Source organism: Venturia canescens, chromosome 3, assembly GCF_019457755.1.
Source record: "Venturia canescens isolate UGA chromosome 3, ASM1945775v1, whole genome shotgun sequence".
Classification (NCBI taxonomy): Eukaryota; Metazoa; Arthropoda; class Insecta; order Hymenoptera; family Ichneumonidae; genus Venturia; species Venturia canescens.
The window spans coordinates 11,704,051-11,717,641 of record NC_057423.1 but is presented as its reverse complement, the minus strand read 5'-3'; the positions used below and the strand labels follow the sequence as shown (position 1 = coordinate 11,717,641).

Genomic DNA, 13,591 nt, shown 5'->3' with positions numbered 1-13,591 from the left:
AAGACACTCTTAAAATACACAAAAAAGTTTTTTTCTTATTTTTTATTTTACTCTGTTTTCGTAAAGAAAAACGAGGGAGAAGACAGGTCCAAAAAAGATGGGTGTGCACTGTTGATAAAATCTTTGCATGGAATGGATGATCGGAGAAAAAAATTGGTTTTAGATTAAATATGTAAATGGCTATAGCGCATATCATACGATTTTTTATTTTTTCAAAAATAACAAAATGGCGGCCATTTTTCCAAAAATTACGAAAAAACGCGTTTTTTTCATCATTTTTTGCAAAAAAAAAATAATAACACTCAACATTTCAAAATTCGTATGATATGCGCTATAGCTATAATTATAAAGAACATGTGGTAAAATTTTGGTAAGAATCGGTTGAATAGTTTCGGAGATTTGATCAAGGAGCCATCCAAAAACGTAATTTTGAGAAGAACGCGTTTAAGCGGTGCGTATATTAGCGCGTTCAGACAGCCAAGTAAACTTCGCCCAAAAGTACGCTCAGACTGCTCAGATCTTTAGAAAATTTTGGTATAATATTTTCGAAAAATGCAATAAAAAAATGGATTTTTTGAAAATTCTAATTACCTTAGATCCCTTGACGTTAAATTGCTATCAAGCGCCAGAGCTAATTAACCGAATTCATAAAATATTATCATCCTTCAATAATCACGCTTTCCAGATTTCGTCGTAGCCTCAAATAGCATCCATTCGCCTGATTAATTAATCACTCGTACATATGTACAGCATGCATATATGCAGCTGATACAGAAAGTCGCTGAGAGGATTGTAATTCAAGGCAAAGAGTGCGGAAAGCAACAGAGCCTGGGGCGTATAAGATAAAAAGCTGGTGGAAGAAGGTAAAACGATTTCACGCAACGGCACCCTTAGTCCATTGCTTTGATAACCCCCTTCATTGTGATCCCTTGGAAGCGTGTTTTATACCACAACTCGTAGCCTGTTCCTATAGCGTCGTCAACAATATATAAAGCTTCACGGGTCGCTGATTCTCGTACAAAAATCGCTGTACATGTGTGTATATGCGCGTGTGTGTGTGTGCGTGTGCGTGTGTGTGCGCGGGGTATCTCGATGTGGACAAGGCGAGGAACGCTCGGCGTTTCTTCCGGAGAAACGCGTTTTGTTTCGCGCCCCGATATCACATAAAGGTTTTTTTTGTGGCTTGATAACTCCGACGTGGAATGCACGTTGATAGAACATTTTTTGCGCGAAGATCTATAAGCGTAATATTCTCGTAGCAGGCTTATAATTATCACTGGTATGCGCCTCTTCGAACGAGATATATAACGGTTCTGTTTAAGTGTTTTTATGAATAGCATGAATTCCGGAAGAGTCTTTAATTACTTAAATCGAGGGCTTTTCATCGGCTATATAGATGTACCGCGATCGATTTCGCGAAAGGCTAAAACCAAAACGATTCGAGATTTCTTTTTACATCGTCGAACAGCACGTGGATTTAGTCGTTATTATCTTCAAGACCCGTGCAGGTCGAGCCACGAGATGATGATATATCGATAAGAGAAGTTGGCTTGGTGAGCTGAAATTCGACTCGCATTTTCGGTGGATCACTGGCGAACGTTTTTGAAATCGATCCCGAGAAGAAAATACCGAAAATGGAGCAATATCACCGAGGACGTTTTCATACAAAATTTTGTACCCTACGAGATTGGTTTTATGCAAATTTCTTTAATCTCTAGTCCTTCCGATGAAAAAAGCATCAAACTCGTCACTTTATGGAAAGTGATCAGAAGTGCGCTTCCAATCTAAAACATTTTTCGATTCTCCCAACTCGAAATCCGGTCGCGTATCCGATCTTGATAATTGATCTCAGAACCTAGGACACCCGGTGTATACCCACGAGAATCGAAGAACGGATCCGATATCACCAGAGGTATTCGCTCTAATCGAATTCGTGTGTAGAATATTAGGACCTCTATATATTACATTATATTTCGCATATTACACGAGCGAGTATATACGTATGTGCGAATTACGATTACCAGCAGATGTGAGATACCGTTATCCGGAGGCAGAAATGACGAATTTTCCCTTGAGCCGAAACAAGGAATCATATTTATTGTGCAATATAAATGCTAAATCGATGAGGAAATCTAGCGTTCAACCGTTTCCATGAAATATATATAATAACGATAGTGGAATCCTGAGCCAGCATAATTTCGGCTTGTTCAATTTCTTGGCTGTAGTGTGACTCTGCTTCGTCGCGGCGAACGGGAAATTTTATTTTTGTACTGACCTGTGGAATCCTGAAGAGACGCAATAAATTAGCAACTTGAATCGATGTTACGGAACTCGCGGCTCCCACGACTCCGCTGATGACTTTTCGAACTGCGGTCTTGTTGCAGTGATACTCCGCACCGTCAATGTTGCTTATGGAGCCTGCAATCACGAAAGGTTGATGAACCTTAAATTAGTGGAAAAAAAATACGTTGGTAGTGTGCAAAGTACTGTAGGATAGAAATAAAATTAGATATTGGACGCAGGGTTTGCGAAAATGTTCGTTTAAAAAAATCGTTTGATAGAATGATTTACGTAGTTTTTTTATTATCGCAGGATTCTCACTGCTGATGAAAGAAAAATATTCGTATTTTTTACAGCGGTGCAGCAACACCCGAGTTCGATGGGACAGTGTTTCAGTGAAAAACTTTTCCAATCGTGTCACCAAGTGTGCACGAGTATCCGTAGAAATACGAAGTACGTTCTTTTAATTGCTTCTAGAATAGTTTCACAAGGGCACGTGAAAATCGATGTTATTCCAGGCTCATAGTGTCGCTCGTGGCAAAACAGCGAAACAATTTTCTTCCCGCGCAGTAATTTTCCCGGCGCTTCATATCCCACCTCTGCAGTTTATTCGACTCTCCTCGTCGTCGAGTCCGTACTTTCCTCACATTCTCAGTTCAAACTCCAGAAGCGATTGAAGTTTGATCGAAGCTTTTCCAATACGACAGACATCGCTTTTCTCTCTTCTCATTCGTTGGGTGTGCGATATATACAAATTTATATATAGAAATATACTTGGAGAAATCGCGTCCCTTTCGCAATTGCTGAAAACTTTCATCTCGCAGTTCGCAGTGTGATAACGATAAAATAATGTACCCTTGAGAGAAAGAGAAAATTCAGTCGAATGGCATTTTTCTACTAAAAAAATGTGTTGAACTCAACTTTCAATTGAATTCGAATAAATGTATCGCCTTATTCTACGATCGTACGGTGTACAATGATATCGAAGGTCATGTGTATATACGAGACACGAGGTTATTGCTATCGGTTGAGGCAAAGACCAAACATGGGTGTGGTGCGAAACTGTATCGTAACACCTGTTGAGTTGGCTCATGTCATGGCCACTTCCTATGCCAAGGTGAATGAAACACTAATTTTTTAATGTGCACTAAATTCGCGTAGCAAGAAGAACTTTATAATTGTACGAACTGTAAATATACGAAAAGTTTTGGAGAGTAGTTATCGAAAGTTCTATACAACTTTGCCGAAATTTGGGTGGAGAATAAGGAAGTCACGAACACATAAAGGTCCTCGATCATCACGTGCGATTACTTCAATTAATAGACTCTTCAAAAGGAGCTTGTAATTCATTATTCACGAAGAGAACAATGAAGTTACAGTTCCAGGCATGATACAGCTCTGAGTCGTTCGATGAGGGGGGAAGCGAGAGCATTTGCTGCTGCCCCCGTTATTTCAATGGTCTCGATAACTCTTTTTCATTACACGTGCTTCCCATTCGATCGGTTTTCTAATTTATCAAATTCTAAGCACACACTGCGAACGCTGCACTGCCCCCCCTCACTCCTACCTTCCAATCCTCGAGGTCGTACTCACACGTATTTTTCAAAGGATCCTCTGAGGCTTTGCGGTAAAGAATGAGAGTGGAAGTAAGAGAGGTAATGGAGCGTAGCGCGGATACGAGTCGGAGTAACAATAAAGCAAACTTCATTCTTTTACGTGTCTAAAAAATGCTAAAAAATGCTCGAGACAATGGACTGCGCACAAAAGGGCTTTATTTCGCGAATGTAAACATATGAACACCATATGAGAATAAAATGCACACCAGTAAAGATAATTCCTTGAAACTCTTGACCATTTGAAAGCTACAAAAATCCAATTTTGAGAAAAAACATTCGCGAAAAGTAACTGCAGCGAAAAAAAAACAGTTTTCTCATTTGAAAAATTTAAACAGTCGTTCCTTTTTTATCGAACGAAATTTTAAATCGGACTGTTGAGAGGTCGAAACAGAAAAACAACTAAATATCTCGTTGAGCCTTCGAGTCGAGTACACGCGTTTCAAAAAGCAGCACATTAGACTGAAAAAGTTCAAGTTAACTGTCAGTAGAGCAGCCCATATACTTTGGACAGAGCTGAGGGATCGCGTACGTGAAAGAAGCGTCCCACAAAATCTTTGCTTCTTTTGGGGAGCTAGTGGAGGACTTTTCTGGGCTTATTCCCCAAGGAGCGACCTCTTTCACCTCGGCAAACCAGGACTTTTGTGTGTCCTTCCAAATAAAAAGTATACACAGGCCAGTGAATGGAGCTCCGAGGCTCTTGTACTTTTTGTCCTGGAAGTCCTTCGCTGACATAGATGCTTTTTCGTGTTACGTGATATATAAAGGGTTTATCAAGTAAATATAAAAAATACATACGTGGGAGCAGCAGCGTATTTACACTTTCTCAACGATCTCATGCGTTTTATTCGCTATGTATAAATATATGTGGATAAAGCCGTTTAATTTTATATTCCATTTATCACTTTTAGAGGACTGCAAGTCCAGGAAATGATATTTTTCAGAAGTTCTTTATATCTCGAATTCAGCGATGCTCCTCGACCGTCTCGTAATGCTTTTTCCATTTCTAGAGCTGTATGATCCTCGAAATATACGATTGTCGTTGCTACTTAGAGGCTTTTTATACTGCGAATACTTCGTGTACGTTGGAAATTTTGAAAATATTTTAACGCCCTCTATATTCCACCTTTTGTTTGCCTTCCTGGCATGAAAACGCTCACCGCGCGATCGCGCTATTAACCTTTTACTATTTATTATCTCTCTGCCCTTCCCCTGCTGGTCAAGTGCAGCAAAATGGTTTTAGGAGTAAAAAAATGTCCGGTCGTGTCCCGAATTTTTTTAATTCAAAGCTTATTGATCATTCGATTTTTAAAAACAAAGAAAAAATGAATAAAAGAACGCGAAACAATTAGCGACCTATTTCTGTGCTTGCGATTCATCGTGGCCCAGTTTCGCTCACACCTTTTTGTATGCAGTTGTCATAGTCAATAATTGATTTTAAAAAAAGTCTAGAACTCAGAGGATTTTTTCGTAAGGGTTTCTGGAGACCAATCTTTCGTTATTTCATCCCTCTTCTGTCTCAATGAAGACTTACCGATTGCAAACCATGACAATTGACATTTATACGCGTAGATGGCTGCGAAATGGCGAGTGTCAAATATTGATAAGACTCTGCTGAGAAATCATGGCACAACGAGAATTAATGTCCGAGCATCATCAGCATGGCCAGGGAAAAAACAGAGGGTATAAAAGTAATAAAGAAAAACATCAACGTTTATTATGGTCGAAAGATTTTTTCTGGTCACCCTCTCCAACTTCTTACTTCTGCTGTTTCATATACAGCTTTCTTTCAACGTCGATGCTTTACCAACAGGATTTTCGTCGAACGTCCGATTATACGCATTTATAGATATAAATAAACTGCTCAATGGGAAAGAGATACTCAATTTATAGTATCTATGAGCTCAAACTAAATCCCACGAGAATGGTGGCTTTTCTATACAGCATGCAATACACGTAGCCAAGTATCTATAGGATTAGTCATTCATATTTTATTTATCCACTCGATTTATCCCATTCTTACGTTCCACCAATAGAATCCGCGGTGAATTAAATTTTCGAAGGTATAGTATCAAATTATTTTATTAAATGGACTGCTCGTCAAAGACTCGCTAAGATCGAGAAACAGTGAATCATACACCACGAGAAAAAGGAAATTCCGCTAGTTCAACAAAATTTTTTATTGGACTACCAAATCGTAGCAAACAAATAAAAACCCGTTGATTCAACGATACTTTCAAAGAAAAATATATTTATTTGACTGAAAAAATTGAGTGTTTGAATCAACATGATTCTCGTTTGGGTTAGGAAAATTCATTTAGTTAGCCGTGATTTGTTGATCGAATAAAAATTCCGCTGAATCAACAAGTCTCCCCCCTCGCAGTGGGCACTTTTCAGTATTCTTCAGCAGCAGGCTATTTACTCATGGCTCCGAAAAGGCTCAGCCCAATTCGTTCACGTTAAATGGCTAGAAACTCGCTGGCTAAATAGATTTTGGAAAGGAACAGCAGGTTGAGCTACGAGATATTGCACCGATATCCGAGAGGACTTCCTTGAAAGCCGCACGGGCGTTCAACAATTAGCAACCCTCGTCAGGATTATTAATTCTCGTTCGTTCTTACAGGCTTGACAATGAGAGGGGCAGTTTTGTTCTGGATCCCCTACTTAATTTGTGTGTTGTTTTTCATCGAGAGAATGGAGAGAATTCACAAAAGAAATGGGACCCTTGTTTCCCGAGAATAACGTGAGCACTTTTTTGTGTCGAGGGTGGAGGATGAAAAAACAAGAAGCAGCCTACGATTCTCGGTTCATCATTCACTCGGGATCTCTTGCATTATTACGAGGGTGTGTACCCTGTTCAGGACTTTCCTCTCCTAAGCTAATAAGGGAAAAAGAAAACTCGGGTGAAAAGTGAAAAAAGATAATTGAGGAAGATGCCGCTTGAGCGTGGGAGGGAAAATGGGATTTCAGGGGAAAGAAAATAGAGACGGAATGGTAGTTGCGAGAGGTATTTTATTAGATACGAAAGACGCTGATCGAATGAAAAGAAGTCAAGAGGGAACATTTTAAAAAAAAAAACACAAAATTGTCAAATCGATATATTGCACAATGGATTTTATACGATGTGTATGCAGGAGCCTGAGCGTAGCGAATCCTACGGACGAACTGGCTGGAGAACGAATAAGCGAAAAAATAAGAGCCATTGAGAGCTGAAAATACGTGAGGGCTGGAAAGGGCTCTCATAGACAAAAGACTCTTCGCGAGTTTCTCGATCGTGATGGGAAATAAACGTATTATGTGAACGGAGAGAAGAATTGACAATGGTGTAAGCCAAGAATAGAGAAAATATGTGAGAAGCACGTAAGCGGTCGTGACCTAATCACAAGGAGCAGAAGCAGGATGATCCATACACGGAGAGAAAATTTCACTAAAAACTACTATGGTGCCGTAGAAGTAGGGTTCTATATCGGTAATATTTATTAATTCTTACGAACATATATAGTCATTTTTTGTGAAGCGACTCGATGAAAATTCATGAGTGATGTCAGAATAAATACATCGGTACACATGTGTACCGGTATATTATCGTACAATCGCGAATGAAATTCTGTTATTTTCTGTTATTTCTTGTTATTTTCTGTTATTTTGAAATTCTGTTTTTATTAGTAAATTTGTGGAATTTCTGTTTTTCTTTTTATATTGCAATTGAACCCTTGGTTAATCATTGGTTATTCGAACGAGAAAACAAATATACTTAGCTTTTCTTTAGATGCGTGGATGGCCAAGAAAAGAGACAGGAGACAATATGGATATGATATCAAGACGATAATTTTATTTTCGTGTATTATAATTGCTAGCCCAGAGACAACTGACTACATGAGCGAGACGATCTTCCTAAATTTCTATAATTAAGAGGGGGTAAACGGTGGTCAGTCGACTGTCCCTACCTATGTGCGCTTGGCGCTAGATTTTAAATTCACCACAAATTTCTAAACACTTTGGCGTATGATCGATGCTTGTGTTCGAGCTCCTCAAATTTTACTATGTTCAACTGTAAATTTCAATTGTGAAAACAGTACTAAGTATAGCAAAACGGCATGAGAATTCTACTTGCCAGTTCATCATCGAGTCAACATAAATTTTACAACGTTTACTTGGTGAATTATGTTAGGAAAAAATAGCACAGTTTAAATCTTTGTCACAGCAAAATACGCAATTTAAAATTTTTCATTCAGAATTGACTTGGAAATTACAATATTTTTGGTAAAAACCTTCAAAATGGGGGATATAGAACCCCAATACCATGGCAGCATGGTAATTCTTATTATTTTTTTCTCTCCGTGTACAATCATTATTTATTCGATGATGTACTTCCAATTTTTTCTCTATTATCCACTCCATTATCGGTTTACCAAAATATAAATAAACAATAGGCAGCAGGGGAAGAATTTTTTAAAAATTTGAACGAAGGCGAGAGGCCAAAACGGAGCCGAAACGTTGTGATATTTGTTCTGCGTAATTTCAACTTTTCAAAAGCTATTTATGGTTCCAATGGCTGGAGGACCATTGAAAAAACGTGTTTCTTCTTTTTTGTTATTAAAAACCAATAAACTCTGTGTGAATATTCAAAAACATTTAGGCTTCAAAAAAGTGGTTTATTTTACGACGAAAGTCTCGTACACTCAAGTGATCTTGATAGCTTTTTGTCAGATGCCGTGATCCTAAGATCACTTACGCATGAGATAAAGGACGGGAGAGGAAAGAGGTTTGGAAGCGGTGGTTTGCCGTCGTCAAGCTCGTAAAATTCGTCGCGTCGAAGCAGCCCACGCCTCACGTGACGATACAGGACCAGCCTATAAATATATGAGACGACTAACCTTTGTGTTTTTAAACGGAAGATCATGCGGTACTTGTTATTCAAAAAAGCAACTAAATTTTTTTCGCTTTTTTGATGATCAAAGGAACGATTAAAATTTATTCTCGCATTATTAAAATTATGTGTAACTTATTTGTTGAGATTAAGAAAATGTTTGATATAATGGCAGCGGTTAAAATACTTTCGTGGCAAAATCGTCAAGCAAAATCTGACAACAGACATTTTCTATTTATATGCGTATGCTATATCTATATTTTAAACCAACTGGCTCATGGTGCTGTCAAACCTTCCACCGTTTGTCGTTATTACTCGTTAACCTCAAATAAGTGTTTTTCTTTTTCGATTCTCAAGTCATTTTCACCGGTAACAAGGCTTTCTCAAGACATGATTGATCTCTAAAAACATTTTATTTTCTTATTCTTGTTTTTGGCTCTTTAAAGTTGAGAGTTGAGAGGATCTTTTTCACTAAATTCAAATGGTCGCACAGGGAGTGTGCCTGCCATAAGAGCCTATGTATAACCCTTCAAAAAATGTGATTTTCGTTAATTATTTTCTCGACAATTAGACGGTAGATTCTGTAATAATTCCGGAAATAGATGCAAGGTGTACATTTATAGCATATTTTCAAATTTTTTATTTTTCGATTTTCATTAGATTCGCGTGATCTTCCAAAAAAATTGGAAGCTGAAGAACGCTCATTGGCTTTCGACTTTTCTAATTTCCATATGGCTGACGTAGCATACCCAAAAGATGTGGAGAGAGTGGACACCAAAAACACGTGTTGATAGGAAAAAAGTGGCGGAGGCATTTAAATGCATGGGGGAAAGGCATTTCAAAGTTGTTTTCCAAAGGGCCTGATTAAGCTCACGATGCACGGGGAAGGGAAGTTTGATTGGAAGTTAAGGATGAAGTGTAAAATTCAAAGCTCAAAAGAAAGAGGGAACGAAGGCGAGTCGCAGCAATGTAAAACCGCTGCTCTGCACAGACTCTGTAAACAAAATACATATAGATATTTAGTTTAAATACAAGCTTTAAAGTTTAATTAAGTTTGGTTATATTGTCTCTTAGCGACCAGCTTTGCTACGTGCTGGCTGGCGAGTTTAGAATGGATTAATCTGGCTGCCGCCTCGCGGTGGTCTCCTCGCTCAACTTTACAAGTTGCACATTGAACCTCGAAACTCTATGAGAAGTAACTCGAGATTGTACGCGCCGACAACTATCGACGAAAGTGATCCTGCGGTGCAAATTCAGTTAAGATATTCCCGATCCTTTCCAACTCTCTCTCCCGATATCTCACGTCCCTTCCGCCGTAGATTAATTGGATGAATAAAGACTCTGTGCTAAATTTCACAACTTTTAATCCATACGTTTAAAGTACTTTGAAAGAACGGATGGTCGCTACATTTTTTTGAGGATTATTCGCAGCAACGGATCATTGCCCCGTGAGAATTGAATGAAGCAAAGTTTCATCAAAACTTTTGATAATCGTATTAAGGTCAATTTAACGAACAATTTTAATAGGATGAAAAACAGTTTGATAGATTTCGTCGTTGCCCCAGATGGTGCTCGTTAAAAAAACCAACGAATTTCTACTCCAACTTCCCATCGTGACTGTACCCAATGTTCTCTTCTTACCAGCCAAAAGTCTTCGTTGTTTCGTGGTGAACTCATCGAAAAACGAAACTTTGGTCCATCTTTCCAGTCGTGTGGCTCCAATCATTCCAAGGCCCCGAAGATGATCATGAACTTGTAGCACGAATTCTTCGGAGCTTAGGAGGAATTTCACGAAGTTTAACCAACATTATCCCCCCTCGTTTCGCGTAAGCTTGTGCTCTGCCGTTTCCCTAAAATGTAACACGCCGCGACAAATCTCGTGAAAAAAGTCCAATTATTTTGTCGATGAACGAAGAATTTACTACTCGTGGCTTAATTGGACGCATAAATTCACGTTCCAATAAAATATTATGCCGATGTTGTCAGTTTTTTATATTTTCCTGATCCCTTTATAAAAAGAAAGTTGAAATATTTCAAGTATGATTTCGCTCATTTACAGAACTTACGAGTAGATAATTCAGCAGTTCACGCATTATTCCGTTGCGTATACGCGTATAAGAAGACAAAGGGGCGAAGAGAAAATAATGGGTAGAAAGAGATTAACGGTACGAGACAAAGTGGCAACGAATGTGCCTCAGTGACACGCAGAACAACTTTCTAATTGGATGAATTCTAATGGGAAGTGCTTTCCCACGTTACCATAAAACTTGCACCTCACCTCCTCGTTCCCTATTACTCTATATACATGACTTTGATGTATCTATTTAGTGACACACAATCCCGTGGGAAGAAGAATTCGTTGTCTCATGCGGCTGTCGATTCTTTTCGTCTTATACGTGCTAGTAAGAATAGCTGTCAAGATTACGAAAGCTTTGCGACAAGAAGCATAATTTATTATTTTCACGTGAAAATAAATTTTAAAAACATTAAGAAAACTAGAGTGACTTCAAAAATTAAGGGCTTTATAACAACATTGATATAAATAAAATGACGGAGGGCTTTCACTTTGATAAACTTTATACTCAGCTGAACGAGTGAAGATGGAATAAAAGTTTTGTCTTTTTTCTGAAGCTTCGGTTTCGTACAGTAAAAAGTGATGAGCAAGCCCCGCTTGCGTGTTACTCTGTTTGTCCTGTTTATTTTTGCTGTAAACATCGTAGAAAGTTTATGGATCGAACATTTCGATGGTCATCATTTTCAAAGCAAAGTTTAGAGACTCATTTGAATTTGTGAAAAATTGGGAGATCTTCGAGCTCATCGGAACTCCTTGAAGAACATCACTTCGCTTGAAAATTTTCAAATATTCAAGCGCATTTTGTAGAATTCATTAATTAATTGTAAATATAAGACAAGCGATAATAAATTTATTCAATTATTATTTAATTTTATTAATTTTTTTTGTTTATTTAATTTATATATATTAATTTTTATTAATATTATAATATGTATTATATTAATATTATAACAAATTATTAATTTATTAAATTAAATTAAATTTAAAATAATAATAATAGTAATAAATAAAAGAAATATCCGGTGGTATGGTTTTTTTCTTAAACGATGTCGAAGCCCGTAGAGTTCTCTTCGTTAAATTTCCTTCGCGATTGGCTGCTTCCAACGGCCTGTAATTTCTGATCGGAGGGTTGCCTCTTGAACAATATCTATGAAAAACAAGGACCTCCCATCATACCCTTGAATTTTACAACTTTTACAACTCACTGAGCCGGCATTGAAGATGGTATTTTTTTAATCATTCAGAAGAGGGTTGGTCATGCTGAGGTCTTGAAAAATAACATGGGATCTTCAAGATATAAATAAGATTACCGAGGCATATGTGTAATTCCAAAGTTGAGAATAAATTACTTCATCCGCGGTTATCCGAAATAGTTTCATCCAAACTAAATTATATAATAAATCAGAATAGATGTTTGGGAGAATGTGTAAACGATTTTCCGACACCCTCCTCTCGGTTAACTTGATTGTAGGGTCAACTATATCCCTTCATAATATGAGCTGATTCCCCGAATCCCTAATGAGGTCAAGTGTGCTTATTGGTCGTGGCTGTTGATTAAATCGCGTGGATATCCATAGATATTTCGTTGCTTCAATATCGTGTGTCGTTAGGTGCGGATAAAAATATGAGGATCACCGGCATTGTAGCAGGTTCTTGATGATCCTCGTAAGGTCGGATAGGCGAGAAGACCCTTATCGGGATGCCTATGAACAATGATTTCTTCCCCCTACAGTGTGTGTTTTTTTCCGTCGACTAGAAAGAAGGAGCACAAGGGACGAGATCGATAAGGTCTCCGTCGACTATTCATCCGGGTAGCGAGAACCCGCTAAGGAACGAAATGGAATTCAAATAATTCGATTTATCTCTTTGCTCGCCACGTTCGTTCATCCCCTGCAACCTTCACCTGATAAGCACGTTCGAAAAAAAAAAACTTGAAGGGTTGCTAAGGGGGCTCTCTTCGACGTTTCCTGAGATATGGGATTATGTGGATTAAACGATACTAATAGATTTGAAGGAGTGGTATACGAATAACCTCTTAAAGCAAAAAGAGGAAAAAGACCCTCGACGCCCTTTGTTATGCTGTACGGAAAATAAACGAAATACATCGAACAGAAAAGCACATATAAAAAATGGGATTACGGGACTATCCTTATATTAACGATCCGAAGAGATAGAATAACAGTAGAGACTAGAGACAAAAAGAATATTGAGAAATGAGCTTATCGAGACAACGTCAAAAGATATCCTTTCCCGAAATATTGGATCGCTGCGATCCCTTCGGAGCAAGGCGCAGCAAAAAAAAATGTTTCAATTACACGCAGACACGTGAAATCTAAACGACTCTATTGAGGGCGACTACGCTTTTAACGCAACTCTATAAATAAATTCTGCCCAAGTTATCTATCCATGAAGTTTTTCAATCAACTTTTTTCCAACTCGTAAGTTCTCATTATACTCTATAAATATAATTTATAAAATTTTTATTATTATTATCCATGATTAATGATTATTTTTTAATTATTATTAAATATGATATAACAATAAAATTTAAAAAAATTGATAATGTAAAAAAGGACATTGAAAGCAAACTCTATAAATAAATCCTGCCAAAGTTATCTATCTATGAGCTATTTCAATAAACTTTTTTGCAACTCGTAAATTCATCTGTCCTTTAATCACAAACGAATACTTTTGGTCCTAAAGAAATGTTGGTTTTTTTGATAACTATGAAACTTTTGACGAAAAAATTCGAAC

At 37.8% G+C, this 13,591-nt stretch overlaps 1 protein-coding gene across 2 annotated transcripts in view; it reads right to left on the bottom strand.

Moving 5' to 3' along the window:
- Positions 1 to 13,591, bottom strand: part of LOC122407411 (metabotropic glutamate receptor 2-like) — a 99,200-nt gene that overhangs the window by 45,126 nt on the left and 40,483 nt on the right. For both annotated transcript variants that reach the window (XM_043413583.1, XM_043413582.1), the window contains one exon: positions 2,276 to 2,418. In XM_043413583.1, the coding sequence (XP_043269518.1) occupies positions 2,276 to 2,418 (143 nt within the window). The remainder of the gene's footprint in view (positions 1 to 2,275; positions 2,419 to 13,591) is intronic.